The 18,265-nt window shown below is 40.0% G+C and overlaps 1 protein-coding gene across 1 annotated transcript in view; it reads left to right on the top strand.

The window, feature by feature from the left end:
* Positions 1 to 1,019: 1,019 nt before the first annotated feature.
* Positions 1,020 to 18,265, top strand: part of cep85l (centrosomal protein 85, like) — a 231,099-nt gene continuing 213,853 nt past the window's right edge. Inside the window, exon 1 of the mRNA XM_052025282.1 lies at positions 1,020 to 1,106. Coding sequence (XP_051881242.1) covers positions 1,094 to 1,106 — 13 coding nt within the window. The 5' untranslated portion in view covers positions 1,020 to 1,093. The remainder of the gene's footprint in view (positions 1,107 to 18,265) is intronic.

Below are 18,265 nucleotides of genomic sequence, written 5' to 3'. Positions count from 1 at the left end.
TGTCATCACACTGATAGTACACTCCATTGTGTTGTGGGCCAGTATTGTTGTATTCAGTACAATAGATTGAAATGAAATCTAGCAACTTCAACAGGGCTACCATGAGACACTGTGGGTTATCTGCAGAATCAGAGAATCAGATTGCACCACAACCTGTCACCTCTTGACCTGGTAGAACCCTCACGATACCATTATCATTGACCTAGGGAATTAAACCTGGTTGAATGGGGAGTGTAGGTGTGGATAATTCTGGCCACATTGCTCAAAGATTTCTGCTGCCACCTTAAAAGGTAGATATTTGTAGCATTGCAGGAGAAAAACAGGTAGGGAACAGGTCCACTCACCATTCATCAAGAGCTTATTGCAGATACCTCAGGGGTGATACGCTAATGCTGATGGGGGAAATGACAGCTGTGGGAAGGAGAGATGTTGAGTGGGAAACCAGCCCGTTCTCTCCCTGAGCCAGGATGACTATGTAACAAGCTAGGTGAGGAACTGCTGGCAGGCACTCCCGCAGGATAGAAGAGTGAGTAGGAGCGGGCTGAGATGCTACTCAGATGCAGCAGTTGCCCAAAGCACCAGATTTTACCACCCCTTTAATTTTCAGTGAAAATCTAACTCATTTATGCTATTTCTGTATAAATATACCCTCAGAAATGATTTGTGACTCTATTGGTCCTTCTCTGTACCTAGAGTAAATAAAAGTTCAATAAACCTTTTTGCAATGAAGCCAATAGTTTAACATGATGCACTTGCAATTTATGTCACGTTGTCTAATTGAACTAATCCCCCTAAGCAGCAACACCTGGCATTGTTGCCTTTTCTGGCTGCTTCACATTGCTGATCTCTAAAGCTAGCAAAGGCTGCATTTGACAGCTTGGCTATTGAATAACTATGGGTATCAAAGGTGATAATGTTCTGTTAACTTATTCTGATTTTGAAAAACTGCATCTTTTTCTGTGCCTGTGAAATGTATTTGTTGCAGTGAGTGACTGAAATAGGAGTTCCTGTCTGAAGACATTTGCAACTTACCCGAGCACCACAACTTCCTGATGAACTGAATTATAATTCGAGGTAAAGCTATGCAGAGACAATGAGGAAAGCAAGTAAGTCAGCTCCTTACTGGGTTTTGTTTTTAAGTTTTAATCTGAGTGGTGCTGATTAACAACATGTTTGACGGTTCATCTTGTTTGTTAAGGGTATGTTTTTGATGGTTTTGAAAAGATAGAAGTTTTGGTTAACAAGAGGAAATGGGGGGAGGGTGGAAGATAAATTGTGCAGTCTAAAGCGCATGGCAGATGTTAGAAACTGATTTCTCTCCGGTCAATGAGACGCAGATGTCAAATGTTATGCAGTAATGTTTGAAGATGTTGAGAATATTGTCCATTTTGTATTAGCTATTTACTTGGTTTTGATTTTTGTAGTTTATAACTGCTGAGTCTTGAGTATATTGCAAAGCTGCAAAATAATCCTAAAAATGCAATAACAGACTGCAGCAGCAAATTCTCTCGTGGTTTATAACATCACTTGATCTCTGACCTGGGATTTTAAGTTTCCTATCTTGTAGCTCTGACTTTATATGTGATAGTTTTCTCTGAGCACTTGCGTGTGAAGTATAATGAAAATAGCACAGCACAGGAACAGGCCCCTCAGCCCATGGTGTTGTGCTGAACTAAATAAGCTAATGATGCCTAATTAAACTAACCCCTTCTTCCTGCATGTGATCCATATCCCTCCATTCTCTGTATATTCAGGTGCCTACTTAAGAGCCTCTTAAATGTCTCTATCATAGCTGTCTCCACCACCACCACCACCCCTGGCAGCTCATTCCAGGCACCCACCATACTCTGTATAATTAAAAACAAACTTCCCCCGTGCAACTCCTTTGAACTTTCTTCCTCTCACCTTAAATGTATGCTCTCCGGTATTAGACATTTCAACCCTGGGAAAAAGATACTGTCTGTCTACCCTATCTATGCCTCTCATAACTTTATAAATTTTTATCACTGGTTTTTACAATATCTGTCATAAGCAATCTTTTTGTTTAATCATCCTCTCTTTTTTTGCCATCAGGGGAGTTCTGGATTTGTTTGTTCTTTCTTTACCCATCATGGAACATGCCTCAACTATACCTGAGCCACCTCATAAAGAAAGCCCATTCAATTTTCCTGTGCCAGATCCACTCCCATACCATTGAAAATGGCTTTCTCTCAACTAATTACTTTTACTTTGGATTGTTCCTTTTTCTACAACTAACCTAAATCTTATGACATCATGATCACTATTTCCTAAATGTTCCCCTACCAAAATTATGTGCACTTAACCCATCTTATTCCTCAGAAAAGATCCAGCAATGGCTCCTTCCTTATTGGCCGGAAATGTAGAAAATTATCATGGACACATTTCTGAAACTTTTACCCCTCTCTACTCTTAAAACTATTACTATTCCAGTTTAGATTGTAATTACTCTATCATTTTTGTACTTCTTTCTAATTTCTTTGTATATTTGCTTCTCTCTATCTCTCTCACTCATTAGTGGTTTATATCTATCTTTAAACAACCTACTTTGCTATCATAACGGCACCAATTTTTATGTCATCTCCAAACTTATTAATCATAACCCCTGCATTCACATCCAAGTCATTTAAATATGATACAAACAAAAGAGGTCCCAACACTGATACCTGTGGTATGCCTCTCTTTATAGCTTTCCAGTCAGATAAACACCAATTCATCATGACCCTCTGCCTCCTATCACCCAGCCAGTTTTGGATCCAGTTCACCAACACACCTTGGATCCCTTGTGCCTTAACCTTCTGGATCGGCCTACCACGTGGTACCTTGTCAAAAGTCTTACTAAAGTCCACACAGACAACCCTAACCCTAACCCTAACCCTAACCCTAACCATGCCTTAGGGTTATTCTCTTTGTCACCTCCTCAGAAAAAACTTAATCAGATTTGTGAGATGTGATCTCATCTCATTAAAACCATGCTGACTCCTCCTAATCAGTCCCTGCCTTTCCAAGTGAACATAACTCCTGTCCGTCAGGATCTTCTCCAACAACTTCCCTACCACTGATGTAAGGCTCACAGGCCTGTTGTTTCCAGGTTTTTTGAACATGGGGACTACGTTTAAATATCCTCCAGTCTTCGGGAGTACTTCACTCTTGGCTAACGAGATGGTGACTCCATTCCTGTTGAGCTGCAACCCGTCTGGTTTGCAGAGGTCCCATCTCCTTCCCTCCAGAAATAGTCCCAATTCCTCAGGAATTTAAAATCTTGCTTTCTGCACCATCTCTCCAGTAACACATTTCATTTGCTTTATGTATCTCTCTCTGTACTCTTTAACACAGGTAATAATCAATGTTTGTTCTGAAATGAAGCAAAGCTGAGAATGAAAGAAATTGATACAAATTAAGAAAATAAACTATTTTAAATGGCTGCAAAACAACAATTCAAACTAACAAGTAAAACCAAAACAAAAACTAATCTCAGACTGAAAATTTTAAACTCTCCATCTTGTGTGGGCATGGTGAAGGGGTTACAACACTTTGAAGGACAATCACAGGATTGATGATGTTTGTATTGTAATCACATTAAACATAATCTGCAACTAGTTACAAGACAAACTTGTTACAGTTTCTATTTACACTCTTTGTAACTTTTTTTCAATCTTTGCTGCTCTGAACTCACAAACACACTATTGAAAAACTTAAAGCATAATGATTATCCCACCTTCTGAAGCATCGATTAGGTTTCATTTGTATTCCATGGGAGGCTTGAAGTTTTGGGAGGTGCTACAAAGTGAAGTGCCCTTCTCATTCAAACCTACCTTGTCAATCTTCACAATTTTCAAGGAATCTGAAAGGGAGAGAAATTTTTTGCTGCTTACCTCCATCAATTTCTGCCTACAAAAGATAGGAGAGAGGGAAAATTAAATTTAATATCACTTTAAAGCTACTATCGGGTAAGTGAGGAATTAAACATGCAAGGGTGATGAGGGAAGCCTGGCCTCAAGCCTGCTCAGAATTTGCCATTTCCATTGAATCAGTGTGCTTTTCTGTGAAGTTGTACTGTTTGCCAACAATTTGTGTTACGTGTTAAATATCAAAAGCTGTGAGATTTATTGCAATTTCATGATATTGTAAAATGGCGAATGATTTGGTCTGGGTATGCAAACTTTTAATAGAATTTGTTAGATTTTTTTTTCTTTGACTTATTCTGGTGTGACTGAGTTTTATAGTCAGTATTTAGTGGACGTAGTCAACGTTTTGTGGAAACAGTAACAAGTTGTTACAATGTACTGTCTGGACCTTTGTTTTACTTTGTTTAACAGCTGATAAAAGACAATAAAGTCAAATTTTCTCATTTGGCACCTATTCTGTAATTTGGCAATATTTTTATGGAATAGTCGGTTGCTATGTTTACCATGATGCTATCTGGATTAGAAGGCATGTTCTACCAAAAGAAGTTGGATAAACTTGTGTTATTTTCTCTGGAGCAGCGGAGGCTGAGGGGAGACCTGTTAGAGGCTTATAAGATTACAAGAGGCATAGATAGAGTAGACAGCCGGTATCTTTTTCCCCAGAGTGGAAATGTCTATTACTAGGGGCACGCATTAAGCTGAGAGGGGGTAAGTTCAAAGGGGATGTGCAGGGCAAGTTCCTTTTTTTTACACAGTGGTGGGTGCCTGGAATGTGCTGCTGGGGTATTGGTTTATTATTGTCACTTGTACCGAGGTACAGTGAAAATCTTGTCTTGCATACCGATCATACTGGTCAATTCATTCAAATGCACACAGTGCAGTTACATTGAGTTAGTACAGAGTGCATTGATGTAGTACAGGTAAAAACAATAACAGTACAGAGTAAAGTGTCACAGCTACAGAGAAAGAGCAGTGCAATAAGGTGCAAGGTCACAACAAGGTAGATCCTGAGGTCAGAGTCCATCTCTTTGTATCATTCAATAGTCTTATCACAGTGGGGTAGAAGCTGTCCTTAAGTCTGGTGGTACGTGCCCTCAGGCTCCTGTATCTCTTACCTGATGGAAGAGAAGTGAAGAGAGGATGACCCAGGTGGGTGGGGTCTTTGATTATGCTGACTGCTTCACCAAGACAGCGAGAGATAAAGATGGAGTCCAAGGAGGGGAGGCTGGTGTCCAGCAAACACGGCAGAAACATTTAAGAGGCTCTTAGAGAGGCACGTGAATGTGCAGAGAATGGAGGGTTATGGACATTGTGTAGGCAGAAGGAATTAGTTTAGTTAGGCATTTAATTAGTAGTTTAATTAGTTTGACAAAACATTGTGGGCTGAAGGGCCTGTTCCTGTGCTGTACTGTTCTTTGTTCTAGGCAGCACTTGTCAGTATTTGTGGATGATTTATGGTAAAATTACAAAGGAACATGACTGCCAATTTTTATTAAATGTCTCTTAAGTTGAATTTCCAGTAAAAGTAAAAGTCTTGAATATAACACTTCAATGATTTTCCATTGGTAACTACAATACTGTCAATCAATTCCAAAATTTGCTTTAAACAAAAACTATAAGCTTATTGAAGGTTAGGTGGAGTAAAAATCAAGGGAGCACTAATGGCGTTGAAATGATATAGAGGGAGGTGAAGTAACATTGAAAGCATGATCTGCAGGAGGTGAAATTGTGCTGTTGGATGAGTGAAATTGAGGAACATGTATTGATACTGGAGCAAGGTGGAATTGAGTATTGTAGAAATTGCAAAATTGCAGCACAAGTGCTGATGTAGCACTAAGTGGGAGGAAAAGAGATGATATGGTGCCTGATGTTTCTAAATTGATAGCACTTGGACCTCTAATTCAGATGTTTCCCACTTAAAATGGATGATTACAAAAATAGTTGGCTGAATCTCCAGTGTAGCAGTGTCATGGTGCTATCTTATGAATGTTTTGTTTAAACAAAGTCTTGTCTGCTCAAGTTGGATGAATGTAGAAGATCCAATTTGAAGAGGAATGCATTGGTCTCTGTTGTTCTAGTCAACATGTATCTTTCAGTCAAAATCATCCAAAAAAAAATGGTTTACTGTGATCGTAGAAACTTGCTGTCCATATATCAGCTGTTGTGTTTCTTGTATTACAACAGTGACTGTCCTTTAAAACCTGTTTCATTAGTCATTAGTGCTGGAGGCATGCAACGCTATTTCTTGCTGAGTGGCAAAGACTCAGCGGCATGACTTGGGCATTTAGTGTTTGAGGTTTCCAACTGAGCCACATTCACCAGGGCAGACACATCAAAGAGTTAGTTATTTGTAAGCTTGGAATGCAACCCCTTACATATACTGAGGTTAAACCAAATAAACAGCAAAATTAGATTTCTTAAAATGTTACAACAGTGGGAAGAAAAAATGTTGTTCAGTGTTAGAATGTGGCATGATGTGTGATATTAAAAGTAAGTATTTTATTGTTTAAATATCATGTCTAATTTCCTACAACTGCAAGACTTTAGACGGGGAGAGAGAGGGACAACACGGTTATCAAGATGTGCTGTATCTGGATGCTGATACTACACTGTTCCAGATCATTCAATGACATTGCTCACACTGGCCTGCTTGACGTTGTGCTGTAGGTGTTTATTGTCAGATAGTGTTCACAGAAACTTGTTTAAAAATAATGACATTCGTCTCAACTCTGCAAAAGCTGGAGTACATAACTATTTCAGAGTTGCTAAAATATGTTTACTCAGAATCAGTCAATTCTATAATTCTGCATATAGCCCTTTTCTTAAAGTGGGTTGTAAACTCAGGGAATTGAAACGAATTTGTGGATGTGGTATTCAGGATACAAATCCGGGAAAGCCTCATTCCAATGTGTTTTCCCCTCATTCATCTAAAAGAGCATTCCATATTTGAGTTATGTATAATTGGATCACTCTGGCTTGGAATATCAATGGTGGGTAATGAGATGAAAGAGTATGGAGAGGTGAATACTCTGTGATATCATCGATTCTTCAATTTGGTGTGAGATTATGATGCGAATGCAAAAAGTACATGTAGGTGCTGGTTGGAAGAAATTGGAACTGATTTAAGAACAGTTTTGAACAATTTTGTCTTCTGGTTGTCCAAAAAGATTATGCCATTTGTCCAGTGAGTGCTAACAAATGCATTAGTCACCCTATATGACAGATCCATTGATTACTTGCTTTGGTCACCTGTACCAGTGAACACATTGACCACCAATACTGATGAGTACAATGATGGTCAACACTAGTGATACTTATATTGCCAGGTAGAGCACATTGGGCATTTGCACTGCAGGCATAGAAGCATGTGTGATCTTGAGGCCTCAAGAAAGCTACAGGTGCTAGATTTTCCAAGAATGTTCACAAGCCCTTGAGGGCTGGCTAAGTCTTTTCAGTCAACTGTACTACTATGGATCTGGGGTCACACATAGACTATCTTTGGCAGGAGCTGTTATGACAATCTTATAGTTTTGTGGTCACCCTTACTAATATTCTTCTAGATTTATTTAATGAACTGAATCCAATTTTTGTAACTGCTCTGATGGAACTTAAACTCAAAATTAGTTCCAGCCTCTGAATTGCATAACCAGAAAGATAACCATAATACCACCATATCCTGTGAAGATTTTATGTCCTATAGTATTAAAGTAAACTACAACTACAAACTGAGAAAGCAATCACAAAAAGTTGTTATTAAAATGTGTAGCACTTGAGTAGAATTTTGTAAGCTGCTAAAAGGGATGGCAAATAAATAAATTGGTTTAAGTATTGTTACACATACCAAGGTATAGTGAAAAACTTGTCTTGCATACTATCCATACAGATTAATTCACTACACAGTGCATTGAGGTAGTACAAGGTAAAACAATAACAAAGTGCAGAATAAACTGTTACAGTTACAGAGAAAGTGCAGTGCAGGTAGACAATAAGGTGCAAGGCCATAACAATGTAAATTGTGAAGGTGAGAGGCTGTCTTATCATACTAGGGGACCATTCAATAGTTTTATAACAGTAGGATAGAAGCTGTCCTTGAGCCTGGTGGTCTGTGCTTTCAGGTTTTTGTATCTTCTGCCTGATGGGAGAGGGAAGAAGAGGGAATGTCCCGGGTGGGTGGGGTCTTTGATTATGCTGGCTGATTTGCTGAGGCAGCAAGAAGTATAGACGAGTCCATGGAGGGGAGGCTGGTTTCTGTGATGTGCTGAGCTGGTCCACAACTTTCTGCAGTTTCTTGCGGTCCCAGGCAGAGCAATTGCCATACCAAGCCATGATGGATTGGATAGGATGCTTTCTATGGTTCATCAGTAAAAATTGGTGAGGGTCAAAGGGGATACACCAAATTTCTTTAGCCTCCTGAGGAAGCAGAGGCTCTGGTGAACTTTCTTGGCTGTGTGGTTGGACCATGACAGGCTATTGATGATGTTCACTCCAAGGAACTTGAAGCTCTCAATCCTCTCGACCTCAGCGCCATTGATGTAGACAAGAGCATGTGCACCATCCCCCTTCCTGAAGTCAATGACCAGCTCTTTTGTTTTGCTGACATTGAGGGAAAGGTTGTTGTCATGACACCATGTCACCAGACTCTCTATCTCCTTCCTGTACTCCAACGTTGTTATTTGAGATAATGCCAACTACAGTGGTATCATCTGCAAACTTGTAGGTGACATTAGAGTAGAATCTGGCCACGCAGTCGTGAGTGTATAGGGAGTAGAGTAGGGGGCTGAGGGCACAGCCTTGTGGGGTACCAGTGTTGAGAATAATCGTGATGGAGGTGTTGCTGCCTATCCTCACTGATTGTGGCCTGTTGGATAGGAAGGCAAGGATCCAGCTGCAAAGGGTAGTGTGGATTCCTAGGTCTTGGAGTTTGGAGATGAGTTTGCTTGGAATTATAGCATTGCAGACGGAGCTGTAGTCAATAAACAATCTAATGTAGGTGTCTTTACCGTCCAGTGTAGGGCCAGGGAGATGGTGACCGTAGACTTGTTTTGGTGGTAGGTGAATTGCAGTGGGTTAAGGTTGTCTGGGAGGCTAATGTGTGCCATGACCAGCCTCTTGAAGCACTTTATAATGATGTATTACATTTATAATTTTAATATATTATCATGAAATAGCTGAGACACTTTTTTGCATTCTTGATCCCTACATTTTGGTGTTGAGGGTATCAAAGGATGGGGAGTTAATGCAGGAAAGAGGTACTGAGGTAAAAGATCAGCCTTGAATTATTGAATGGTGGAGCACAAGGGTCTGAATTAGGTACTCCTAATTTTTTTTTATTTAAGTTTTTCTGGTACATGGCGAGATGGTATTAGAAGGCTATCTTGATGGCCATTTACTGACATAGATATAACTACTATTCTAAATTATTTTCTTTTCCTCTGCTTAGTAATATGCTTAAATTCAGCGGGTTGTCATGTCTGATCCAAGGTAGTACTCCTTAACAATTTCATGCCCTCTTGCACTTTGAATAGAAGTTTATAAAATTTGAGAGGCATAGATAGAGTAGACAGCCAGAATCTTTTTCCCTGGGTCAAAATGTGTAATGCTAGAGGGCATGCATTTGAGGTGAGAGGGAGTAAGTTCAAAGGAGATGTGTGGGGCAAGCTTTTTTACACAGCATGGTGGGTGACTGGAATGAGCTGCCAGGGTGGTGGTGGAGGTAGATACGATAGAGACGTTTAAGAGGCTCTTAGATAGGTACATGAATATGCAGAGAATGGAGGGATATTAACCATGTGCAGGCAGAAGGGATCAGTTTAATTAGGTATCATTAGTTTAATTAATGTGGCATAACATCGTGGGCTGAGGGGTCTTTTCTGTTCTGTACTGTTCTATGTTTTACATTACTACTCAGCATATTCCTGCATTCTCCTTTTTTTATTGTATTGTGCCCTGTGGCAGTTTGCTTTGCAAATTCCCTTGTCTTCATTTGGCTGACTGCTTCCAGCACCAGACGTCACATCCAAAACAGTGAAGGACTTCCATAATTGTTACTTGGCTCTACTTCTGAAGGTATTCTGATGTGTGGGATTACTGCTTAGATCAGAGTACTGCACAAGACAGCATTACATAAACCGTTTGGGTATAAACATTTGTAGCTAGAGAAAAAGCATTCAATAAAATAGTAAAATGCAGATAATCTGCTGTCCTATTGTTCAGAAATCCTGATGGTTTGGTGTTTTGCTTCCCACCTCTGTTTAAACTCACTGAGACCCTGCCCTCTACACTTTTAAACTCTTTTGAGATCCTATTTCCTACACTGCTTTTAAACTCCCTGAGACCCCATTTCTCATGTTCTTTTTAAACTCACTGGGGCCTTATTTCTTGCAATTTGCGTAAGAATCATTCGGGCCCTGTTTCCTATGTTCCCTTTAAATCTGTCCGGATCTTGTTTACAGTGCCCCCTTTAAACTTGGGTGGTTCATTGGAAAATTTGTTGCACAGCAGCACAATATCTTTTTTTTAAAAAGTGAATAAGAAATCTGTTGGTGTACTGAACGGAATAACAAGTAATTGTCCAGAAAATCTGCCAATCTAGCATGAAAGTCCTGAGGGTGTCAGATTATTGGAGTTTTATTGAATATACATCTTCACCCTTCCCTGCGTAAGCACTGTGCTTGGAGACTTGTGGCTGTCTGTGATCTTGATGTTCTTCACTTCTTAGACTGGGTTCACAGATCATTTAAACTGGAGTGGCTAATGTATTTAGCCCAAGTGATCTCGACTCCTAAAGTTTTTCAGGAGTGTTTATTTGAAAACAAGGAGTATTTGGTACTCAAACTAATATTTTGTCTTCCACAAGTCAGGACATACTGTTGCAAATTATGCATTCTAACTTTGTCCCAGGTAAATCATTGCAGACCAGGACTCAAAAATTTACTGTATGGATTATAACCACATGATATACCATGTTTTCCAGGTTCTAGTATTCTTGCATGAATATTTTACAATTGAAAAGTAATGACTTTTAATGGAATAGCTTTGTATATTACATCTGAATTTATTTCCACGGCATGTTACCAATGCTTTTAATTTAAGTAGCTCAGTTGGGCAGCACATATAAAATTTTAGCTTGCAGCTAAAAATGTATCCTAATTGGTAACTTTAGAGACGATGTAGAATTGATCACACATCATCCTCTTTTACTGAAATTTGGGATATTTGTTTAAATGGAACTGAATTATGGAAGTTGAGTACAGCACACAGTTGGTATTGCATTATGCCTTAAGCACTGCTCAGCCAAGACAAACTTCCAGCCTTTTTCTTTCAAAGATATCTAAATAATTCAGTCTTCCTTACCAGGAACAGCAAAGCATGCACGTTGGCTATAGTGTGAATACTGTTGAAAGTGTGACATCAGTTTGGCTGAGTGCTGGCTCTTCTGAGTTAGTTTCCAGCTCCATTCAACACAGCCATACAATCTAGGCACAGTACTGTTAAAATGTTGCTTCATTGGATGTGTTGTTCTGTGAATAAAATATTAAATTGGAGATTTTCCGTGATTCCCAGATGCACATAAGGTATTCCACAACTCTAGAAATCTTACTGTTTGGCTGTGGCTTATACATTTTCGTTTAAGGCAGAATGCCTTGGAAGTCTTTTGTTTTCGAGAAATTATACTAATTTCACAGAGAAATTTTCAAGTTTGATTTAATATTGTTGGCTGATGCAAGCTACAAGTTCCTATAAATTCCTTGGTGCTGGAAAGTTGTGTGGTTCAATAGAGGATTTTCCTTCAAGGGGCTAAGCTTACAAAGTTCTATTGTGCATTCAGCCCAAAGGATCCTGCACAATCTACAAGGGCTTTCACTGTAACACACACTTAAAGATCTTCTCCCTGTTTGCTTTGCCATTGAGCAGCAAGTGCAAGAAAACAGACTGATTGGGGGTGCCATTGTTGTGCCTGGGAGGTGGGACCATGTCCTCGAGGGTAAGGTTAAGGCTTTGGGCTAGGTCCCCGATTGGATTGTGTGGTTGGATGGGGGCCGGTCTGTGAGAGCTCTACTTGTAGATTGTTGTTCATATGGGCCTACCTGAAGTTGGTTTCTGCACTATGTGGGCTGCAACCTGATCTGGGAGATTGCCTTATGATGGAGCAGACTAAATATACTGCATGAGCGGCCTGAATTGCTTGTGAATCATTCATGACTGAATGGTTGTACAAGACATTGGTGAGGTTACATTTGGAATATTGTGTTCAGTTTTGGACATCCTGCTATAAGAAAAATGCCATTAAGCTGGAAAGAGTGCAGAGGAGATTTACGAGGATGTTACTGGTACTCGAGAGACTGAGTTATGGAAAGAGGTTGAGCAGGTTGGGACTTAATTCATTGGACTGTAAGAGAATGAGGGGTGATCTTATAGGGGTGTATAAAATCATGAGGGACATAGATGGGGTCAATGCACACTGTCTTTTTACCAGGGTTGGGGAATCAAGAACAAGAGGGTATAGGTTTAAGGTGAGAGAGGAAAGATTTAATAGGAATCTGAGAGGCAACTTTATCACCCAGAGGGTGGTCAATATAGGGAATAAGCTGCCAGAGGAATTAGTTGAAGCAGGTAAATTAACAATATTTAAAAGATACTTGGTCAGGTACCTGGAGAGGAAAGGTTTAAAAGGATATGGGGCAAACGTGAGCAAGTGGTACTAGCTTAGATGGGAATCTTGGTCAACATGGACCTGTTGGGCCAAAGAGCTATTTCGGTGCTGTATATCATTGGATGCCACTGTGTTTAATCTGGATACCTCCATGCATTTGTATTTCTAATGTACAGAGAACCTGGGAAGTAAATGGGCTTGACAATCCATGAACCAAAACAGCAACTTAAATTAATGAAAAGTTTTTCTTAGAAATTCTGTTAGGTAGCACATATAAACTTTGTGCTACAGCATAGGATTCCTATATCAGTGTTTTGAAACCTATTGAAATACTGTTTCAAGAGCTTTCAGCTTGTAGCATTTATAATTATTTCAGTGAGAAATTATTCACTGTAGAATGCCTATTAGTAATCTAGTTTTTAACCTTTAAAAATGACTCACTTACATAACTGAGAATAGATAAATACTCTGCTCTGGGGATTAAAACAATGCCCTTGGTAAAATGCATCTAAGTAAAACATAATGCTTTGATTCTCTTCAATGCAAGAGGGGAAATAACTTGTCATTAACTTGGGCATCATAATAGATTCATTTTAATGTATGTAATGCATTTATTGAAGGCTAATGTTCTGGCAAAGGACTATTCCTGAGCATCAAGTAGATCACAATAAAGCTGATGAACCAGGTTAGGCTGTATCTGTAAAGAGGTGATCGTAATATTAGAGAATCCAGATGCTGGAATCTAGATGAAAGCCACTATGATGCTGGAGGAACTCAGCAGGCCAGGCAGCATCTGTGGAGAAAAGCAGGCAGTCAACGTTTCAGGTCAGGACCCTTCTTCAGGACTGAAGATAGGAGAAGGAGAAGCCCAGTAGATAGGAGGGAAAAGCAGAGCAGTGATAGGTGGATGAAAGAGGGGAGGTGACATGGGCACAAGGTGGTGATAGGTAGATGCAAGTAAGAGATAGTGATAGACGAGCGCCGGGGGGGGGGGGTGGGGGGGTGGGGAGGAGAGAACAGATCCAATGGGGGATGGGTCAAAGGTAAGGAGGAATAAAGGGAGACTAGAAGAAGGAGAGAGAGGCTAGGAAAGGGAAGAAAAGAAGAAGCATGGTGAGTGTGGGGATTATTTAAAGTGGGAGAATTCAATGTTCATGCCGTTAGGCTGCGAGGTTCCAGGACAGAAAATGAGGTGCTGTTCTTCCAATTTGCGCTTGGAATTCTCCTGGCATTGGTGGAGGCTGAGGACTGACATATCTGTGATGGAGGGGGAATTGAAGTGACTGGCAATGGGGAGATGCAGACTGCGGTTACAGAGTGCAGGTGTTCTGCAAAATGGTCAACTAGTCTACATTTGGTCTTGCCAATATAGAGGCCATCGTAATATTAATATTTTTGTGTTTAGGACTTTGGCAGACCCCAGAAAAAAAGTGTACAACTTCATTAAAGTAGAAAATGCTCTGCAGGTCAGGTAGCATCTGTGGAAAGAAAAACGTTTCAGATCAAAGAACCTTCTTCAGAATTGGAGAAGTGAGAAAACAAGTTAGTTCTGCAGAGACGGTGTATGAGATATGGATAGGACAAAGGGAAAATCTCTGGTAGAGTGAGAATAGTGTTGCCATGGTGCAAAGATGAGGAAGAAGCCATCTGGTTAAGAGGTTAATGAGGATGGTTGGAGAGAGTAAAAACAAAGGGGCATGTAAAAGCTATGAAAAGTAGCGCTGTAGGAAATGTCCAGTAGGTCAGGCTATGCCTGTGGAGAGAGGAAAGACCGTCAATATTACAGATGGAGCTTTCTTATGGTGGGAATTCCTGAAAGAGAGCCTTTTATAACTTAAATCACAGAGCAAAGGAAACTCTTGCAGTTGCAGGAAATCTGATGTAAATGCTGCCAGTTGCTGCTGATTTTAACAGGGGAGGTGATATTTGTAGAGAGAGGAAGGTAGTGTTAACATGTTTGTAAATATATGTTGTTTGTATACAGACGATGTATGGACTGTTATAGTGCAGAGGTCATTTGCTCCATTTTGTCTGTGCCAGCATTTGTAAAGGACTAAAAAACTGTCCATACTCTTCCTTTCCTTATGGCTCTGGATTTTTTTCTTGCCTAGTATATATCCAATACCCTTTTTACAAGATAGTATGGTATTGAATCCTACCACACTTTGAGCAGTGGTCAGAACTCTCAGCACGAAAGCATTTTTCCTTATCTGCCCCTTTATAATTTGTACTCAAACCCCACGAGTTATCTTTATTTTGTTTTCATGTTGGAACTGTGAATAAAAAAAATGCAGTATTGCATATGCATAAAAGACATAAGGGTAGATGGTTGGCCTCTGTTGCATTAAATATGCAATGTGTTATCATTTGTACCTTGAGCTCCTCTTCAGAAATTTGGTTCCTTTAACCTCAATGGAACTGAATCCTGGAATCTCATTTCAACATGCATATGTTGTTACATCTCACATTCAGCATGTATAAAAGAGAATTAACTGTGACTCATTTATTTTGTGACATTTACAAAAAGAACAGTTTGAAAAACAATGAAGCTTAACCATTAGACCAAGCTAAGATACTTGCAAAGAAGATTCTGTTAAATCTCTAATATTGCAAAATAATAAATACAACTTCAGTCTGTAGATAAAACATCAGAGGTGGAGTAAGACTATTAATGTAAAAAAGCAGAACCTCGTTTTCCTTGTATCACATATGGGGTGCATTTCCTGTCGTGGTGTCAGAATGCAGAAGTGACACTGTATGAACTGAGCAACAGGCAAAACTTCTATCACAGGAAGAGCCTTGAGTGAAGGAAGTAGTTAATGATAAAGGTCAAAGGTGCTACATTCCATCTGTAACTGTGCTTCACTTGAGCGAACAGCATGATTTTACAACTGGAAAACAGAACTGGAACAGACCTCCTTAGTTTCATCTCACAGCAGCTGAGAGTGACACCTCATTTTTCACATAGGGTATAAAGATGTCCTACATACCTAGTCTTGCTGGAGTTTGGGCAGAAAAAGAATATAATCCACCTTTGCCAGGGAATTGGTGTTGTTTTTGAGTGGGAAATGTATATAATCCTTGTTATGAAAACACAAACTTGCAGCTTCTTTTATAGTTTAAGATGAGTGAAATATTATTTTTCCCTTTTGGAGGACTGATGCTGTTGTGGAAAAATTTTACCATTTTTTGTGTGTGTGAGAGAAGACCACGTGGAATAATACATTTGAGCTTGGCCTAAATATTCAGCAGCCTCTGAAGGGAAGGACCAATCCTGACTGGTTTGCATGTCCTCAATCCTCACTGAAGCATTTAGCTCCAAGTATTAATTGTTGTTGTGGCAGCCTCCTCTTTGATGTTTATTTTAAAGGCAGCGTTTTCCTTCATTTTGTGAGATTTTCATTCCTGAAATTTAAGTTGCACTACATTTTGAACCGTTCCAAACCCACATGATTCTGATCAGGAAGAATAATTGATTGGGTTGGCAGCAAATTCACTGTGACATTGGTCTTGTCCTGTTTCTGACTTGTTCAGGCCATGGATGGATAGAAACAGGCCCTTCGGCCCAACTTGTCCATGCCGACGAAGTTGCCTGATTTGAATTAGTTCCATTTGGCCCTTATCCTTCTAAACCTTTCCTATCCATGTACCTGTCTGGCAGCTCGTTCCATACATCCGCCATCCTCTGTGGGGAAAAAGTTATCCCTCAGGTCCCTTTTAAATCTTACCTTTCTCACTTTAACCTATGCTCTCTAGTTTTGGACTCCCCTACCCTGGGGGAAGAAGCTACGGCTATTCGCCTTATCAATGCCTTTCATGATGTTATAAACCTCTATGAGGTCATCCCTCAGCCTTCTACGCTGCAGCGAAAAATGTCCCAGCCTATTCTCCTCTCCCCATAGCTGAAACCCTTCAGTCCCAGTAATGACCCTATAAATGTTTTTTGCACCCTTTCCAGTTTAATGACATCCTTCCTATAGCAAGGTGACCAGAACTGTACGCAGCCCTCCAAGTGTGGTCTCACCAACATCTCTTATACTGCTGTAACGTGACTCTTTGTACTCCGAATCCTGACACCTCCATATTTATCTTAACTTGTCAGCAAAGGCTTTTCTTCACTGTTTCATTTGACCAACTGAGATGATCTGTGAACATCATTTAAAATGCATGCAGTTCATTCAATAGAAGTGAAGGTGACTAGTCTGAAAGAGTCTCTGGGTGGCAAAGTTCCCTTCACTGCAAGGAATCATTTATTGAATTCATGATGTCCATAAATAACATGCAATCACAGTCAAAAATATCACTCTGCACATCAATGTCCATTGTGGAAGCAAGCACTCATCTTTGGGCAGAACTCCAAGGTACTTGCATTATTAATGGGGAAAGAAACAGTAGATCAATATCCTTGGAAGAAGAGGGATTTGCATTTGCTCAATGCCCTGGTGTGTTTCCTATCTGCAGAGGAGTAACTTGCACAGAATTCCTTGACCCCTATTTGCTGTTCATTCATCCGCAATAGGAAAAAAAAGTCGTTCAAACCTGTCACAATGAAAGTGTGCACAAAAGATTACATAAAATATTTTGAATGATACCTCACTCTGTATGAGGGGTTTCCAATTGTGCCAAATTTAATGAAGTGTATGCAAAAAATGTGGTGAACACTTTTTGTCTGTAGATTTTGTCTTCAGTTATAACCAAGTAGGATGAAGCTGGATGATGCTACTCACTTACCAATCTCTCTCCATGCAGCTTTTTTTACAGGCTACCTCTCCCATTCAGGGTTGTTCATCTTTAGTGCACTGTAGGATCTCCTACTCTGATCAGTGAGCAGAAATGAAAGAGCAAAATTGCATTTATGTTGTAGTTTTCACATTCAGTATACATTCCAAACCACTTTATGGTAAATAATTACTCTCTGAAGTGCCTTTATGAAGGTAACAGAATTGCTGGTTTGCATATCACAAGGTCCCACTCAGAGAATTGTTACAAATAGTTAATTAGCTTTCCGTGGAGAAATGTTGGCCAGGATGACAGGTCTCCTTTTCTTTGAGTGGTGCGGAGAAATTTTTGTGTCTACCTAAAAGGCAGCAGGGTTGTGGCTTAATGTCTGATGCCAAAGATGGCACCTCTGCTAATAGAGTTCTCCCACAATGAAGTGTTAATGAAATTGGTCATTTTCATTTGTGTTTACTTAATCAGACACGGTTGCAGTGTGAGCTGCTTTGGTTTCTACGCCAGACTTCATTCTCCTCATTCTTTCCTGAAGGCATTGGTCCCTCACTGGAGCAGGGTTTCTGGATCCATTCACCCCATCCGATTATCTATTTGTATAGGGGAAGGGGAAGATTTTTAAAATTTTTAACTCTTTAAATTTTTAAAAATTTTATTTACAACGTGGTAACAGGCCCTTCCGGCCCAATGAGTCCACGCCGCCCATTTTAAACCCCCAAATTAACCTACCTGTACGTCTTTAGAATGTGGGAAGAAAGTGGAGCACCCGGAGGAAACCCACATAGACACGGGAGAACGCACAAACTCCTTACAGACAGCGTTGGGAATCAAACCCCGATCGCTGGCGCTGTAATAGCGTTGCTTTGAGTACATGCACTAAAAATTGTGGGAAGATGGGCTGCAGAAGCATTACAGTCTCACTACTCTTAAGTGGAATTTCCTTTACTTGCATGCC

This window comes from Pristis pectinata, chromosome 10 (genome assembly GCF_009764475.1).
Source record: "Pristis pectinata isolate sPriPec2 chromosome 10, sPriPec2.1.pri, whole genome shotgun sequence".
NCBI classification, from domain to species: domain Eukaryota; kingdom Metazoa; phylum Chordata; class Chondrichthyes; order Rhinopristiformes; family Pristidae; genus Pristis; species Pristis pectinata.
Note: the sequence above shows the minus strand (reverse complement) of the source record. Positions and strands in the feature narration are given on the sequence as shown.